This window comes from Rhea americana, unplaced genomic scaffold (assembly GCF_003343005.1).
Source record: "Rhea americana isolate MKP2758 unplaced genomic scaffold, rheAme1 scaffold_41, whole genome shotgun sequence".
In the NCBI taxonomy this organism is placed as follows: Eukaryota; Metazoa; Chordata; class Aves; order Rheiformes; family Rheidae; genus Rhea; species Rhea americana.
Genome location: NW_028186546.1, coordinates 4893761 through 4912983, shown reverse-complemented (window position 1 = coordinate 4912983; position 19223 = coordinate 4893761). Strand labels below are relative to the sequence as shown.

At 39.8% G+C, this 19223-nt stretch overlaps 1 protein-coding gene across 3 annotated transcripts in view; it reads right to left on the bottom strand.

Annotated features, from left to right (window-relative positions):
* Window positions 1–19223, bottom strand: part of ST3GAL5 (ST3 beta-galactoside alpha-2,3-sialyltransferase 5) — a 29647-nt gene that overhangs the window by 8015 nt on the left and 2409 nt on the right. Inside the window, exons 1-4 of one of the 3 annotated variants that reach the window (XM_085314702.1) lie at window positions 10624–10855; window positions 4768–4889; window positions 2936–3050; window positions 342–685 (exon numbers count right to left, since the gene is read on the bottom strand). In XM_085314702.1, coding sequence (XP_085170828.1) covers window positions 342–685; window positions 2936–3050; window positions 4768–4805 — 497 coding nt within the window. In that variant the 5' untranslated portion in view covers window positions 4806–4889; window positions 10624–10855. Of the gene's footprint in view, window positions 1–341; window positions 686–2935; window positions 3051–4767; window positions 4890–10623; window positions 10856–19223 lie in introns of those variants that run through there. The other 2 variants (XM_085314701.1, XM_085314703.1) reach the window with 2 other exon arrangements.

The window sequence follows — 19223 nt, the reverse complement described above, 5'->3', positions numbered from 1 at the left end:
CTCAGAAAGCTTAAACATATGAATGGATAAGAAAAGGAATGTATTTTTGACTGATTTCATTGGATTCTAAATCATTTCTGCTCACGTTTTCTGATAACTGACGTCTGAAGCCTACAAATAAATTACACTGAATTCTTGCCTTCTGAATGTGACAATGCATTATTTTGCTTCTCAGATCTTGAATCCTATCAAGTCACAAGTAAATTTCACACAAGAACTTTAAAAAAAAGAACCTCTTGCAAGTTGCATAAGTTGGAGATGCTTTCCCCTTATAAAACACGCCTGCTCACAAAGCAAAACTGAAGTAGTTTGAATCCTTAAGTAAAAAGGAAAATATGTACCTTATAACAATATCAAACTGATTCAATAAGTGACCCAGCTCTGAGCCATGAAGGATTCCGCCACTGCCAATAACAACACAGCGTTTACAGTGTTTTGACTTCAAATCTTCTGGCAAATCATGCTCAGGTAAGAGTTCAAGGAGATTTTGAAGCTTATCAAAGAACTTGTGAAATCCAAAGGGAGGTTCATATTTAAATAAAGCTTCATCTTCATTTACATTTTTTCTTACAAAAGGAGATATGTCCATGCTGTATTTCTCTGCAAATAACTTTCCCATTTCCTTCTTTGCATAAGAAGGTCGGCACTGTCCCTGCAGCACAGCGCTGGCATATTGTTGTGCTCTCTAAAACAAAACACACAAGATTTCAGTGAGGAAAGCTAGTTTCGGTAACAGAAATAGCTCTCCCAAAGCAACCCACCAGGTGACCTCTACCACTTYAGCAAACACAGGCTTTTAAAAAGAAAGCTTAAACCAAGAAACCCWGAATGTTTTAAAGCATTCTCCTATAACAAGATACTTGCCAGTGCAGAGTGAAAATCTGCAACTGAATGCCTCTCCATCTAGTCATTTAAGTCTGGGCATGAACTTTTCTAGATAACAGATTTAGTTAAGCAGAAAGATAAGTAAATTGATATCCTTTTTATAGGAAAGACCTGCCTCATCAGCAGTTTGAGAAATTTTGTACTGCTACTTATAAAAACAAATGAAAAATCTGAATTACTGTTACCTGAATTACTGTTACCTATCTAATTTAGCAGGAAGACAGCAAGAGGAATTCTAGATCTCTGTTCAAATGTGCAACCTGAGTTCTGACTGCAGTGGCTTTCACCAGATGTGTCAGCTGGGGAAAAAGTTGTGTGAAATGGCATGCTAGAGTTGTTTACTTTTTCTAAAAGTACTCCTAAAGCAGTATTTTTAATGAGTAAACACAACATTAAGAAGAATTGGGGAGGGGTTTCAAGTCCTCTTTCAAATATAAGTCACCAMAATAAAAGACTACCGTACTGTATCATGTTACAGCTGAATCTATTCATGCAAATTACACATTGATCCATCTCCATAGAAAAAGCTGTTCATGTGTGTTTTTTACAAATYTGTAGTGGCAAGTTGGTACCTGAAGTAAAGAAGAAAATAAATAGCGAGGTACTACTTTTATCACTCAAAAAAAATCTGCTTGCATGTTCTTTCCCCTCAGTGTGATTCTGCTCATCTTTCCTCYACTTTAATCAAGAAACATTAGAGAGCAAAAGGCTGATAGAGTRAAAACTCAAATCTTGTGCTCACTCAGTTCTCTTCCTGTCCTGTTAAGGGAAGGGGAGTGTATAACTGGGTGTGTGAAACGTGGCTTTGGAGGGATACTGCAGTGAGGGGGTTTTTGGTTTTTTTAAAGACAACTTCTACAGAACTGCCTCTGCCACTATGACAAAGGCCTCAGGAAGCCTGGGTATAYGAACACCATGCTTTTTCCCTGGGCTAAGCGTGACTGAACAGCTTTATGATGCATTTTGACAGCAAGTTACTTACAAAAGCAGTAAGTCAAATGAGAAGGAAAAGGGAGGCAAAGAGGCTCAGAATGGAAAAAAAAAATGCACTGAAGGAGATGGGTGGGGAGAGGATGCACATGCAGTGAAGCTGAGATGGGACCATCATAAATCAAGGCTTCCTCTCAAAAGATGTGTCTTGGTATTGAGACGTTCAAGGACAGAAACTCAAAGTGAAGCATGAGAAAGAGCAAACAGGTAAGTAGGAAAAGACAGAGAAATGGCAGCAAAAAATATAGAAAGTCTTACAGCCTTCTCTTGCACAAATTTAAAAACCATATGCAAAAATATAGTTGAAGCAAGTATCTGCTATTAAAAAAAAATTTTTTAAGAAAAAAAAAAACAAAAAAAAAACAAAAAACCCACTGAGCTACACCTGCCTACACAACATTTACCCCATGCTTCCAAACAAGGTAAGATAGATCAGTCTGGGAAACTGGTTTGGAGTAAAATAAAGTTTGGGGTTGGGAATGGGRTCATCTCCCCCCACAACATGTCTGTCTTTTCATTCACATTGATTTTCTGATCACAAGAACATTTGCATTGACACAGTGGGAAAATAACGAGGCACGAGTATGCCAAGATCACTCCTTAAAACGTGGTGCCAGTTAAAAGTACAGGTAAAGCTGGTCTTTGGGACCACATCTTCAGTTTTCTCTTCCTTGTAGCATTCACGCAGTAGCAACCAGGTAACCCCTCCACTTGCACTGGAACACCCTGCCAGGGAGGTCCTGTGCTGAGGGAACAGCAGCCTTGGCTGGACTTTGCAAGTCTCTCAACTTTGCGTTGTCTCTCACAATAAAAAAAGCCATAATGACATGTTCATTTCAAATGTTATTCTTAACAGCCATGTTGCCATCTTGTTTTCATCTCTGTGCACTTCTCACCATCACCCTTCCACAAGAACCCCACACAGAGGTTCTACAGGACAAAATGAAGCATAATATATTTGCCTTCACAGGATTATTTCATCATTCGACTCCTTCCTTACAGATCCTTATAACTCTTGTATTGTGCATTAAAAATTTTAATCAAGTAAAAAACACCAAACCTTTACACGATCGAGGTCCACATACGGCATTTTTGTTCTGTCACATTCTTCAGGGCCAAAATGTAGTTTGAGGATATAAAGGAAGCACCCTCCAACCACAAATAGTACAAAAAGTCTAGAAACAAATAGGCGGGTGTAAGGAATTGGACAGCGGAAAAAGAAACCCTGTATTTACAGCAGTTAACCTGCTGCTAAATGAGGTATTTTTAAACAAATTTAAAACAATTCAAGAACTTCAAAGACATGTGCATTCAGTTCAAACCAATAAAACCTATAGCACAGTGTGCTGCAAACTTTTCAAAACTCTTCAAGAGATACCTGCAGGAATCTGCTAACCTAAAGAGATGCTTCGCTATGGAAACTGCCATAAACTGACACTTTGATTTTATACAATTCTATACCTGCACCATACACTTTAAATATGGCTCTTATGTGTCAACAGCTCTCCTTACAAAGGAACCAAAAAATGACTGTTTTTACCAGTTTCAAAGGACAATTCTATTCTGAAATACAGACTTTCATGCAAGTAAAAGCAACAATAACAAAAAGGACAGAATCTCAGCTTGTAAGATTTTGGCTCATGCAAAGCTTTTAGCTCACTTGGAGGCCAGAATGCAGATATAGATGCTCAAGTTTATATCAAGAAGTCTAATTTATTTACTTATATTCTCAAAACACTTGGAAGAAAAAATAATCCTTTAAAATTGAATAATGTAAGTTACCCACACTTGTGATCTGCTTATTTCTCATTACAAAGGAATCTCGCTATTTATCTCCAAATATTCAGTTGGCTTATTTCCTGTCTAAACTGCTTTGCAAATATTACATGTCTATGTGGTCAGAGTTGTGACTGCACTCAGCATACATAAGTTTGAGCTTTATTATTGCTTTTCATATTGGATTTTTAAGTATTTCCTATGATTTTCTAAGGACTGGATATGTATTTCAATGTCTTAAAAATACACAAGCTACCAAGTGTTTGGTACTTCTTGAAATTCACTCGGGTGAACTTGATACAATTTTATAGATTTTTAAAAAGCTCTTGTGGCCAATCTCGACCATATTCTTCAACTTCTCAAATGCATGACCCACACACTAAATCACATTATCATACAGACAATCTCTAAGTTTCAGTACTCCTGAAAAAATCAGCTGACCTAGCAGAAATAGGGGAAACACAGATGAATGAAGCTGCTTTTACYCTACAGAGGTTTAACAAATTATCTCTAGACTAAGCCAAGACTGCATGATACAGGTGCTCAAAATACCAGTGAATCCACCAGTTTGAAGTTTGGGGGGGGGGTTGTTTGTTTTTCTTTGTATTTTTATAGCTTTTAGCTTTTTTAGCTTTAAAATCTAAAAATTCAAATCACAGAGAAGTATCGTAGTAGTGAGATACTGGTTTTAAATGTGATTTGGATGTATACTTGCATACTCTGTTGCATGTAGTTTAGAGTAACAAACATTTTATGATGTAACATCCTGGAAGAAAGAGTCTTCATAAAGGAATGAACTGTGAGGTGACATGCTCCCCTTCCTCTTCCAAAAAATAACCAATAAACTTCCATCGCCCTTTATGTTCAGTCATCAGACCATTGATTCCTTGGCATCTCTACTGATCTGAAGTACTTGTGAGCAAAGTACTGGAATCTCACATTACCTGGGGAATACTGGCTCCTCAAAATTTTAGCTGCCTCAATGAAACTGGGTGCCTAACCTTCCATTCAGTTGCTGTAGAAATCCCACCTCTTGTTTTCTCCATCCTCTTCTTTTACTGCCCAGACTAGGGAGAGAGCAACTGCCCTTTGAATTACCATGACAATGACACTTACTTGGGAGTACCTTTTAAAAACCAGCTTGGTCTTTTCATCTTCGTGTGCAGCTGTCTTATACCATTGCACAGGAGGTGAACAATCACTTTTTAACTTCACACTGTTATTGTCACTCAGCATTGCTGTAGAAAGAAAAAAAAAGTCTCATCACAACCTTTTCTGAACAGAAATCACTCAAAAGGCATTCAACAATTTAACTTACTCTGTTCCCCAGAGATTTTACTTCTTGGTTTTCCTGACAAGAACAATGAATCACTCCTGACTTCCTCATGATTAAGGACATAACTCATTTCAACTGCACTGCTAGGAAATTATGCTAAAAATACGTAAATGTTTCCGAGTGAATAAAAGAATCCACCCACAGTATCCTTAGCACATGTAAGGTCCCTGAACGGAAAAGTCCAAGCACCATGGTACCTCGCAGTCTTCAAGCACAGGCCCAGCACGCACAGCCTGCAAGCACCACTCTGAAACTGGAGCCCATGTCACCAAGCAGGGAGATCAACTCCTTGAAGTCCCTGATGTCAAACACACCTGCTGCTCATCATAGGTCTGAAGCTATTGCTGACCTCCTCAGGAGCCCCAGAACACAGTGAGCAACTTTCAGGGATGAAACAGGAACCAAAAACAGCATAAAGGCAAACTGCCCTTTCTGTGCATGGCAGCACGAYGCCCATGGATGCTGAGCCCAGCAGGAGTGCAGAGCCCTGCCTCGCGTACAGGCAAATTCCTGATCACCACCTACCGAGCAATAACCTCACTGCTTTGCCAGGAGACTGCTTCTCAGCTCCCATGAGTTTCTATCAGYATGCTTCAATTCTGATTTTGGAAAGAAACATGCAGCCTGCCACATCAACTTTTCATGGGCCGCTACCTAACTACTGTAAGACTTGAACCAACAAGGAAACGCTATGCAAAGCCTACCTACACGAGCTTTCCTTCTTTGCACTGAAAGGAGAAAGRATACAGGCAAGGATTTTTCCTGTCTTACTAACCTCCTGAAGCAAATTACTCTTAGATCAGACAACCATGGAACAGCACAGATAGTGTAATACTCCATAATGGAGGATTTYCACACTATGAGAGTGACAGAGCACTGGACCAGGTTGCCCAGAGAGGTTGTGGAGTCTCCTTCTCTGGAGATCTTCAAGGCCTGCCTGGATGCAACCCTGTCTAACATGCTCTAGGTGACCCYGCTGAGCAGGGAGGTTGGMYTAGATGATCTCCAGAGGTCCCTTCCAACCTCACTGATTCTGTGATCCTGATTTCAGCCCTTCTCATTCCCTTTTATCTTCTCTTCTCACTTATATAACTTCTCTCCACTGCACCGGCACTTTCCTATTCTTCCACTCTCTTGCTGAAAACTCCATCTCAAGGAATTTTAAAGAAACAGGGCTACAAGAAGGCTTTTAGCTAATTATTATTTTCCTCATTCTCTCTCCCTTACCTCATCTCATTTCACTTAATACGGGGATATTTTCCATTTGAACTAACCCGTACTGGCACTTTACGGTACTGTCTATTTGAAGTAACAACCAGTTGATGTTCTTAACCACAAGAATGTAGAGCTGATGAGGTAGAAGAGTCCCTTCCAGTCATCAAATCCAGTCCATTGAAATTTTAGAAATACCTAAATTCAGAAGATGCCGCCAAGTCTGACTCTCTTCATGCTGTCAACACRTCACTTACCAGTAACAAATCTGAGATGCATAAAAGGTCAAACACCAAAAACTGTTATGCTACAAGGCAGAACAAGGAGGGATCAAGATCAATACCAGTATCTAAAGTCCCCTGAAGAACAGGTGATAGTTAAGTAACGCTTTCTGGAATCATCAGCAACATTATCTCTCACAAAACAGAGCAAGGCTAATCGTTTTTGCAAGTAGAATGCTTTAGTATTTACCTCTAACACAGTAAAACCACAGTAACCCAGTTACATAAGAACTTGAAACCATCCACCTGYGTTAACTGCACAGATTCTCTGGGCTGTCACATCCTCTCTTGTAATACCTTACCTTTAAACAGTGCCTTCTAGCAGTAGCTCTGAGAGTGCTCTACAGAGGTCAATATCATTAAGCTTGTCTTAAGACAGGGTAAACTGAAACCTAAGGGGTAAGTGACACTCCACTGCCCCCCAGAATGATAGTGGTTAAGCTAGAAACCAAACCCAGCTCCAAGTTCCTGAACAACCTGCCAGGATACAAAAGAGCAGGTATCAGTCAGACAGGACATAGTGATCCTGTCCAGCACATTAAGCCTTTCAAGCTCATCATCTTCCCAGAGCAGTATCATGTCTTTACCAGCTGCATCTATACCACTGAATAAAAACAGCACCAAGTAGCGAAACTGGGCATTCACCCATCCTATTCACTCACACTTCATATCCACCTTGCTCCCAACTAAGAACTGCAGCAAACTAATCGAGTCCACACAGGCTTTCAAAGCACAGAGCGCATTAGGAAAATCTGCTGCAAGGACCATACCCAATACCCAGGATGGAGTAACCAGCTGAACTGCTCCACCTTCAGACTTCCAGCACTACGCCGGAGGGACTCACACAATCACAGTGTACTCCAGGATAGGACACGCATCCTTCCTGGCATACTTTGTCAGACAAGACCAGGAGGTATCCCTCATCATCACTGAYCCCCACTGCCTTTAAATAAACATGTATTGGGTATCACATGGAGATCGTAAGTGGCCAACAGAGGTTGCCAGCATGGACATGGAGCAGACCCAACTATGGATCCTGCCCTGTGCAGCTGGTCACATGCTGTGCATGCAAGAGAGCTATGGAAGAGAGCACAAAGTCCTGCAGAACATGTACAAACTTCAGAGCTGCTCCAAATACTGCAAAGAACAGAAACAACTGGAWCACTGTGGAGGAAACTAGCTCAGGCCAGCACAAACAAGAGGCTCTCAGCACTTCTTGACAAAAGGGCAGGGGATCATTCCCCAGTATGGACAGCTTTACTGCATAAACCTAATCACTAGATGTCACATATGCCTAAGATGCAGCATACAATAAAATAATTGTATTTACTAGTTATACAGCATCTCTGCATACAGGGCTTGGGAGAAGTATAAATGTGACSTTTTCTTAAAAAAAAARRWKRAAAAAAAAAACAAAGTAAAAACTAGCTTCAGCAGTTTTCACAAGGGAACAATGCAGGTAGTTATTATTTCTTGGGTAAATAAAGAGATATAACATGCTCATAGTCTATAGGAACCTAGATAAGGAAGAATTCTGCATGAAAGAATCAGCATCAGATTAGGTATCAAAGGATGCATTTCAAGACTGAAAGACAGATACAGACCAAAGAAAAAGCTATACAGCAAGTGTTATATGGTTCACGAGAGGGAACCCATGATATCACCAAGTAAACAGCTGTTAACAAACCATGGCAATTACATACCACGGGACATGGTGAGTTCTGGCCCTTGTAATCGTAAAATTCACAAAGGGATATGCTCCAGATTAAGCAGACATTATCCATAATTTTGACTCAAATCCGTAATATTTTATGGCTTGAATGAAAAAGGTACAATTAAGGGTTTAACTCCATTAAGATTTTACTTCTTTGCAAGTCGTGTTTTCTTTTCTACSGCCTAGGTTCTCTTGTAACTCAAAAGCTGTCCAGTGCATGTAAATTCTAGTAGTGCCCAATGGGACTAAGGTGCTCTAGGAATCATTCTGCAGCACAGRATAACAAAGCCAATCCCCTCTGTGCACTTTAATAGTCACAAAATAGCAGTCTGCAAATAGCAAGCTTTTTAAAATTCCCAAGGCTGACAATTTCCTATTACAGAATTCTATACAGAGATATTCTAAAAYGGATTTTTTTACGAAATCTTTCAAAATAGAGAAAAGGGAAGGATGCAGAGATCTGTAAGACAGAGAAGGAACTGAACAATGAAGACAAAAGAGGATTAATGAGAAAACCAAGATAACAATAAAAGAGTACTCTCAGTAAGTCTTCCCAGCTTCCGAGCAAAATAAATTCCAGATTCAATCCCAAAAGATTKATCCACACATCTTGGATGTGCAAGGAGAAAGCTGGCAAGTTATTAAAAAGGGAAACAGAGCATTTAATTAAGCATCTCAGCATATCCTTTCCTAGTTAAATTCTTACTATTCACTATGTTCAACGTCATTGTTTAACATGTTTGTATGATATATATTATCAGTTTTCTTTTCATTTGCAACAATCCACTTCAGGTTAACTTTTGTSCGTTCTCACTCTTCTGCTGGAGCAATGCTATGAGAAAAACTCTACAAATAGTTAACAAGACTCAAGGACGAGAGAGAGAAAAACAGTACTGCRAGGGATAACCAGCTCCGGCCRAATAACCTTGATAAAACAACAGCACTTTGAAGAACGTGAGAGGTAGGCAAGACAAAAACAGAATAACCCAGCAGTGACCTCAGGTTAATAAGTCTTAATGAACATAYTAAACTACACACYCCCAAATGAATAATGAGATGGAAATGACAYGGTGATGATGTTACCGTCTCTTCYCCGCYTCCTWTGCTAATTAACAGGAATGTTAAAGTGCAAACGCAGAGCAAATACCTGATGTAATGGGACTGCAGCCAGTAGAAAAATTTGTATAAAGTACTCTCTGAAAAGCGTGTATAAATATAGAATGAGGGGGAGAAGGTGTGCTAGCTTTGTGGATCTACCACCTAGCCCTGATCTCTGCGCAGAAATGAAACAAGTATCTCGACCCTGTGTGTCTACTGATTGCCTGCAGAGCAGGTAACAGAACCCGGATTTGGGACACCACTTCCACTTCAGATGATTCTTTGTTCACCAAGCTGAAAAGAAATTCTGTCCAGTAGTTTTTTTTTTTTTCTTTTTAATTACTCAGGGTTTGATCCTGATCCTGCCTTCTCATCTAATTCAACGGACAACTCCCACTGGCTGGAATGGCATAAGACAGAGTGCTCGAAAGAACAAGGCAGAGCGCTGCAAGCACCTGATAATGCACCCTTCCAACACTTTTCCTGAGCAACTTGTTGCTTAAAAAAGCAACTTGAGTTTTAGAGAGAATCATGACAGCAGAGAAACCAACTACTGAAGACATGTATAGCACATGTATTTAAATTGTTGTTTGTATACAAACACCACTGCCAAACAACACTATGCCCTTTCAGAAAGGGCCAGTGTTGTAGTTGTTTCGGGAGCCATAAATGCAAATGTCTCATTTTGCAAATATATAATGTCTCAACAGTAATACTGTWTTATAATCATATTCTGCATTGACATTTCCATAGCTACTTATTGTGGTGTGATTACTGAGGACTCGAGAGACTTAGATTTCCTTTACATCTACCGAACTTAAGTAATTTGCATAAAGCTTCTGTGAAAGCTAGATCATCAGTCAGCAGGGATGCACTTCAAAGCTTTTTTGTGGTATCACTCTTGCACCATAATTTCCTTTTGTCTCACTGTTACTCTTAAGTGAACAAGATTTCCACACTTGGAATATTTCAGAATTAATTTAAGACTTCCGGATGACTTTCTGCGTGGAAATGTTTTTTTTTTTAAAAAAAAGTGCCACATATGTCAAAAAGTATAYGACCACTGACACATCCTGAAAAGTTGTGTTTACTTATATAGAGGGCCTGGATTTACCCAGAGACAAAATACTGTGAGATCAGGGACTCCCAGCCCCTTTTATCTTGATGCTACCCACAGTGTTATGAACCACCAACATAGGTCTGGACAAGTCTGCAACAAGAAGCGCAGAACGAGGCCCATCTACATCCTCTCCATCTGCTCCTTAAGCCCCAGAACTGTAGCCCAAGGCTTCTCCCACACAGTGGCACCTCAACTTTATGTTTCCACTTACCTCTCTCATCCTACCAATCCAAGGGTGCTCCCACCTCCCCACTACCAAGAGTCCTGTTAACAGCCACCACAGCAGAGCTCAGCATTTCATAGGGTCAGCTGCTATTCCAAAGTAACTGCATGGGATCCAGTACGACAAGAAGCAGAAAACCAACTTTCTCTGTCCCAGAACTGCCAGAAGTAGTAGAAATAGCCAGTTTTCACAGCTCATCAGCAAGACAGTCCACCTAAAAGTGTTGCTGCACAATACAGTCTTCGAAGTTCCTGTAAGATGATCAGAAAGCTTGCATTATAAAGTCCACCTAATGGAAAATTGAAAGCCAAATCTATATAAAGAAAATACTAGTCAAGAGTAACAGGCCTTGAACAGGCAGTAAAACAGATGGTAAAACTAGTGAACAAAACACCTAAACCCTCCTGTTCATCTCATGCCCTCTCCTCTAAATCAGAGGCATATAAATTACTTAGGAAATGTACTTTCAACAGTGGTAAATGACAGAATGAAAGCTACTTGGTTTCAAGCAATGTCTATATTCCACAGAATGGTTGAGGTTAGAAGGGATCTCTGGAGATCATCTGGTCCAACCCCCTGCTCAAGCAAGGTCACCTACAGCAGCACACTGCACAGCATCACATCCAGGCAGGTTTTGAATAGCTCCGGAGAAGGAGACTCCACAACCCCCTCTGGACAACCTGTTCCAGTGCTCCATCACCCTCACAGTAAAGAGATTCCTCCTCATACTCAGGTGGCACTGCCTGTGTTTCAGTTTSTGCCTGCTGCCTCTTGTGCTGTCACTGGGCACCACTGATGAGAGTGCRACMCTATCCCCTTGACACCCTCCCTTAAGGTATCYGCAGACATGGATAAGATCCCCTCTCAGTCTTCTCTCCTCTAGGTTGAACAGGCCCARCCCTCGCAGCCTTTTCTCATAGGGGAGATGCTCTTCCCCATCTCCCCTACGATGAAGGGTCCCTTTATCATCTTAATAGCCCTACACTGGCCTCACTTCAGTAGTTCCATGTCTCTCTYGTACTGGGGAGYCCAGAATACGACACAGTACTCCAGATGTCGCCTCACCAGTGATCAGCAGAAGGGGAGRATCACCTCCCTCCACCTGCTGATGACACTCTTTCTAATGCACCTCAGGATACCATTCAGCAGGACTTTGCATTTGCACTTTCCTTTGTTGAACTTTGTGAGATTCCCCTCTGCCCACTGGCCCCAGCCAAAAAGGGCACGCTGATAGCTCATGGTGAACTTGATGTCCACCAGCACTCCCAGGTCCTTCTCCACAGAGCTGCTCTCCAGYAGGTCAACCYCCAACCTCTACTGGTGCCAYGGTTATTCCTCCCTAGGTGCAGGACTCTGCACTTACCACTGTTGAACTTCATGAGGTTCCTCTCCACCCATTTCTCCAGCCTGCCCAGGGCTCTCTGAATGGCAGCACGGCCTTCTGGGGTATCAGCCACTCCTCCCAGTCTGGTATCATCAGCAAACTTGCTGAGGAGGCACTCTGTCCCCTCATCCAGGCCATTGATGAAAAAGCTGAACAAGACTGGACCCAGTACTGAGCCCTGGGGGACACCACTAGCTACAGGCCTCCAACTAGACTCTGCACCACTGAGCACAACCCTCTGAACTCTGCCTTTCGGCGAGTTCTCAATCCACCTCACTGTCCACTCATCTAACCCACAGTTCCTGAGCTTACCTATGAGGTTGTTATAGGAGACAGTGTCAGACTTGTATAAAAACACTTTTTTTTCTTAAAAGAAATTTCAGCAAATTCTTAATCTAGATGTTGTGCACACTATCAGTGATGAAATCAGCATGAATTACCTGTTTGTTTCTTTTTTTTTTTTTGCTTGCTTACCAACACAAAACTTTACTCAAGGAAGAGTTATGTTTATAGAAAACTTAAGCTGATCACAGATTGTTTGCTGGGACACATTTCAGAGAAAATAGAGGATAAAAATTATGCAACTGCTACAACACTAACCTCTAATTACTCACAAGAATTGTGTTTATGAAAAAATATTATACATTTCATCTATCCTCATTAATCATTAAAGAGAAGAGGTATTATCAATCTCAAAAGCCTTAATGAAGAGCAAGATTCGAATAAAATGTTAAGTTAAGCCACAACATGAACAATAGGTTGTTTAGGATGAATTTTGTTTGCTTTTGCACTACTGAAACTCATACAGATTAAAGATGATGTTGACTAACACAGAAAAAAACAACTAGCGAAAACAGTTACCTAGAGTTGTTTGATTTGTTTTAAACATTTTCTTTAACCTCTCCTCTGTTTAAGAGCTATCTGCTAAGCAGAGCTTCTCAGCTGAAAGAGACACGTAAAAAATACAAACTTTAAGAAAGAACAGGAGATAAAGTGAAGAGATTCATTAAAAAACTCGGATTCAGAGAGCATAATTGATATTGGTGGYACACTTATAATGGATTAAAGTGCTCATCAGGAATACAAGAGGTAATTTGTGAAAAAATAAATGACCACTTTAAGCTAGTGATTCAAAGCTTTAGAAGGATTCAAAAGCAYTTCATTACTTTTTCCCATGAAAACCAAGCCAGGAAAAAAAGAATACTATTCACCTAAGCAAACATGTACTATTTTCTATAAAATTTATTTGCACACATAACAAAAGCTCTAAAATTATTCAAAAATATCTGGAAGTAACAGAATCAAAGACAGACGGAGTAAGAGCAGTGCAGAAGTAAGGAATATTAATACTTAATTATTTTCTATGCTTTACAAGTAATAGCAATTAATAAAGGTATGTCATCAAGCTGTAACTTTCCAGCAGATTGTATGCCATACTTTTCAGGAGGAATTAATAGGTCCTTTAAGTGTTATTCTATCACAGAAAAATTTGCATAATTAAATACCCTACTATTATTCTTAAAATTTGAAAAACTTAGAAATTGCAATTGGAAAGAAAAGCTATCATGAAAGAACTACACTGAGATTTTAGCAAAAGTACTAGTTATACAATTGCAATTAATCCCTTATCTTAAGGAAAAGAGGAAAAAAAAAAAGAAAAAAAAAGCAGCTTTGATTAAGGATAGCTAGACCTTGAACACTTGTAGAGTGCCTGCCTATAATTACCCAACCATCAAAAGCACTCTCTCCCTCTCTCGTCACTAGACTGAAAGGGTTTTTTGCATGTTAAAATGAAATTTTCTGTTTAAAGTTCTGCCTCACTCAGCTCCTGACTCCCCATGTCCTTAAATGGATAATTGTGCTTTCCACTACTGCAAAAGCTTCTTGCTAAACAGAAATGTTATATCTAATTACAAGGAGGACGTTAAAAAGCTGGCAGGTATATTTGCTCTAAGTTTGGAAACTAAAGGATATTTGACCTGAAAACAATCACAAATTTCAGTGAAACACCCAAAATTTAGCTGTGACATTGTGTATGTCTAACTTGAGTTTCTTGCTCAATTTTTATTTGAAAAATTCTAGATCTTCAGAAAACATATAGATATAAAACACCACTTGAAATTCCAGGCTGTAAGATGGTTACCCTTGAAAAATCTATCAGGTACTAAAGGGCATTATTCTACCAGAAGACACYTGGAAGCTGGTCTCAGACCAGAGTTTTTCCATGGGTTTTGCACGGACTTGTATCCTATGACCTCCGTCCTTATCCTCCCCAAAACTCTCAAGAGTTCCCTCCCACATCCTCAAAACCTGCCTACCTCTGCCTCAGGAGCAAAACAGCCCTTCTCAGGTATGCCTGAGCAGGGACACCACAGGGTCTTCTGACCAGTTGAAGTTTCAGGCGTAATAGGTTATATACACAGGTGTTGGGAGTCAGCAGGAGCCAGCTTGGAGTGGCCCAGGGCTCTTCACGGCCTCCTCCCTACACAGTTCACCCCTGAACCCCCCCACTACTTAAACCCTGCTGTTTATTCCAAATACTTTCTCCCTCCCACATCTTCTAAATCACTCCATGATACTTTCAGATCCTTCCCACACTTGCTAACTTCATCATCTCTTGATTGGAAAGAAAAGCTATCATGAAAGAAATTATGCAAATCATCTCTGTCATATTAAAAAATGCATGATCAACAAAATTCAGAGAGAACAAAGAAAATATCAAAAAAGTTGAAGCTAAGAACAGATACTTGTGTGATCCATTATACAAGGAGGACGCAGCAGTTGCAAGTGTCGTACAGTCAAACTGCTACCATAAAACTGCACTAGAGTACAGGTATTTTTATTCATCCAAAACACATAGTCTTTGTTAAATACAGAAAGTATTTGGAAATATAATCTCTCCTGACTTACAAGCATCTGTTATTAAAAATCCAATCACCCTGAAAAAACATATGAACATTCTCCAGCAAGAGGTTCTCAAGAAACTGCAACACAGTAAAGAACAGCTTTCCTTTCCAATGACATTTGCGGAAGTGAATCCAGACTTTTAAGCTAAATGTTAAACATAAGTTTTACAGCCCAGGAAAGCCATCTGAAAAGCTGGCCAGRTGCTGAAATTGGATTTTAGATCTGTACAATGAAAGTAAAAAGCCCTTTACTTGAGCTGCCCCATTTGCCCATAGTAATAAAATACTCAAGAGAAAGTGGGAAGAGAAGAGAAACAGGCAAGCTAATCAAAGGAACTGTTTCTGATTTGGAAACCTCTAAAACAACTCTTCTTCAATGGCACATCTCAATAATCCCTTAAAACYAAAAACATTAGAAAAATTCCATAGATATCATTATTAAAATTTTAGAAAGATTTATCAGGGACCTGCCAAGGCATTGTAGACTACTGGATTATAATCTGTAGCAACATGCTAACTRCTGGATATTTACCTTCAAATAATTTATTGATCATCATCCTACAACTTCCTAGCAGAAATACAAAGAGATGAAAAGTTAGTCTCTAATCTGCAACAGCTCCTAGACTACTGACAGCTTCTCACTGGAGTAAAAAATTTGGAACTGAAGTTAAGAATTATAGACTTCTATCAATTATTACTTTTACTGCAACTCTAAAAACTCAACAGTAAAGTTGGTACTTTTGTGTTTAGACATTTGATAAACATTCCTTGAACATCACCTGCTAGGTACCTATTATTAATGAATGAAAAAAAGGGAGTATTAGCATTTGACAGACATGCCTGCTTTGATGAASAGGAGAGTCAATTATTTCAGCTAACATAATAAAGCCAATAGAAATAATATATCCTTGATGGCAGAAACAACTTTAGTCTGTAACATTGTTAYAAGCACCTACAACAGGAATTTGATTACATTACTGTACAACATACYTTACCAAATCAACTTTTACTGGTAAAGTTTTTTAATCAGATAATAAAAAGTTAAAAAAAAGAGTAGTCTGAACAAACCATGCAATTCATTTGGTCAAGCCTTGCCTCCTCAGAGAATCCTTACATGTGCACACAGAATTGGTAAAAACTGGAACAAGTAGTAAATGAGAAGTTTAGAGGAGCTGGCAAACATTCTCAAAGGCACTGACTGGATCATAGGTGAAARTTATCGTGGCCTGAAGTCATGAATATCAGTTAAAAGCAATAACAGCTTAGAGGCATCATCATTTTCTTTCATTGCCTTACAACATATTGCTTGAATTTTATTCCAATTGTCTAATGCCCRATTCCTATATCCTCTTTGCAAGATCAGCCACCAACTGACTCTTGAAATCATTAATAACCTTAAATTAGTGTCTCACCAATTTTGTTTTCCTCTAGGAAGGATACATACAGCTAGGTGACAGCTTGCTATTAGCCTCAGGACATTCAGATCCAAAACACACACAAATTTGTTCCAGCTCAGATCTGGTTGAATTATCAACATCATTAGAGATGCTCAGAGTATAGTGCCRTTACTTCCATTCAGCAGCATTCTCAGGAAGTTTCTTGGTTTTTAATGGCTCCTYCTAAAATAACGTTACAGGCAAAGAACTGCCTGTTCTTTGTTGTGTGTTAGGGGAGCTCTGAATGAAGTTCAATGTTTAAAATTGGGATCACCCTCCTGATTTCTCTCATTCTAGTCAAGCTTTTTAACACTGTGAAACCTCTTTCAGGTACTCTAACAGGAGGAACAAACCATAATGAATACAAGAAAAGTCAACAAGATGCTCTTCAACAGTTAACAGGGCAACTCATGCTTTGCAGCACAAGAAAACTAACTGTATTTGGAAATTTTCTGATTCCCAAATAAGCCACAAAATGTCAACATTCTAGCCATGTAGGAACAGGCAAGTCAAAGCGCTTCTCTTGTGAGCAGTATGGTATTAAAAGATAGATTTCCTTCTTGCAGCGGAAGCTTTTCTGACACAGTTTCACAGCAAATTCCAGTTTTCCCTTGTATATGTTATTTGTAAAAGAAACAATGGCCTKCTCACTCAGGATGTTCAGAGCCTGAGGTCAGCCACTCCTCTGATTATCTGCTGAAGCAGGCAAGCATTACAGAAGAACATACCGGAGTGTAAAACTAGGCAGCACTTGGAAGCCCCTCCTAGTCTCATCTCACATGCTCCTTTCTCCAGCACATCCCTCTCCCAGCATCTATAGATCCCACCCAAGAGGAAGCCCTGCTCTACTCCAACRTTTTGATGAAGAGAAGGTACAGCCACAGGAGCCAAGAGGGGGAAGAAGAGAGCACAGTGTATCAACACATCATCCACCACTAACTGAGTACGCTCATCTACACCAGTGGATGCACACGGGAAGATGTCTCCAAGCCCCTACAAAAGAAGCTTGAACAAATTTGATCTTTCCCATTACATGGAAAGTTTGAAGAATAAATCACTCCTTAAAGAAAGGGCCAGAAAAGACAGAGACCAGCATTAATCTTTACTGTGCTAAGGAAACAAGTCAGCAGACTTACACAGCCAAGGTGTTTCATATTACATCTGAATTATGCAGCAGAATAGCACCGAACAACTGGTAATTATGGAACAATGTTAATGGTGCAGCAGCATCTTTACCACAGTATCATCTAACACTTCAAGAGATTATGGCAAAAATCACACTTGAGCCTCTACAACCAATAGATACAATGCCAAAACTCTCCCATAAAGAAAAGGCTTAAAAGGAACTTGTAATACAGGGAAGAACATTGCTGGAACCAATTTTAGTACTTAACTTCCGAAATTGAGAAAGACTTCAAGACTTAACAGGCTGCAGAGACAGCTAGCAGGATGGGTGAATGGAGAGCTGCTCTCAAGGAKACTAGTGCGCTCGACTTGTTTAGCTTGGCAAAACAGGTTGAAAGATTGTCTTTAGACCCACCAAGCATAAAACACCAAAGAGGAAAGCAAACAATTCAAACTAAAGGACAATGTTGGCACACAGAAAAACTGGCCACAAATGCATGCTGACTACGAGCAAATGATTCCTAAGCAGCAAAGGAACAGCCTTCCCATAGGAGTAATGGAAAATAACAGCCTGCATAAGTTTTAAGAAAGTTCTTAATAATTTATGAATGATCTTATGAGAGAGAGAGAGTTGCCTTGCCGCAACAACAGACTGCTCTATGATCCAAAGTCCTGTCTGAATTACCGTTCTGCAGTTTTGTTAGTGTTAGATGCATCCACTGCAGATGCTTTAATTTGATGCATTTTAATAAGTTTTGTTCAGATTTGCTTATAATTTGAAACCTGAGGTTTGAAACTCCGTGGCAGATTTGAAGTGTTGGCCAAGTTTTGCTCAATAACTTGGCCTTTATCAAAACTGAAGACTTACATAAATTTTCCAGCATCTTTTATTTTAGCACAATAACTCTTCCTCCATATATCTCAACTCATAATAACTCTTTTCACATTCGTTTGTCTTACATGCATCTACAAAAAAGACAGAGTAAATGACTTTTTAGCCTGTTTTCCTCACCAAAAGGAAGCCTCTGCTATTCCACCATATGTCATCCCACTTCTCACCTCTTAACTGCCTTTCAATGCTTTAGCTAATTTAACCAAACTCTGCAGAAGAAAGGATGCTAAATTACAAGAAGTTTCAGAAAGTCACCAGCTACATAATGCAAAAAGAGGAAGAGCTCGTTCTTCCTCAGCCCCACTTGGACCATTCAGCAGCCCAGAGGAAGTGGCCACCTCAGGAAACAGCTGGAACGTGCTAACTCTTCAGGGTCCGTTTTGATCTTTAAATGAAACCTCAGCATTTGCTGCCCCTTGTCCTGCTCCCTGACTGGAGACGTGTGGGAAGACAGCTCTAGGTTCTCCAGTGACAAAAGGATAAAAGGGAGCTAGTGATCTTGCTGCAGCAAAACATAGCTGAAACAACATGCAGTCTGCAGGAAAGCCAAACCCCACATCCAAACTGGACACCGCATCTGAATAGTTCCACCAGAGGACAGGTTGTAAAACATATATGTACTTCAGAAGCATAAAAGTGCTTTTCTTTGCAAGTTTTCTTTAAAATAATACGCAACACGTTTTTTTATTTATCCTTAGTCTCAGGATTGAAAGAAAACCACCCATTTACCACACTAAAGTTGTTTACCTCCAGTAATCTTATGAGTAATTCTCATCCATTCCCATCACTAAAGAGAGCTGTAAAATAAACATTTCCCTTCTATCCCCCTTATATTTTGATCTTAT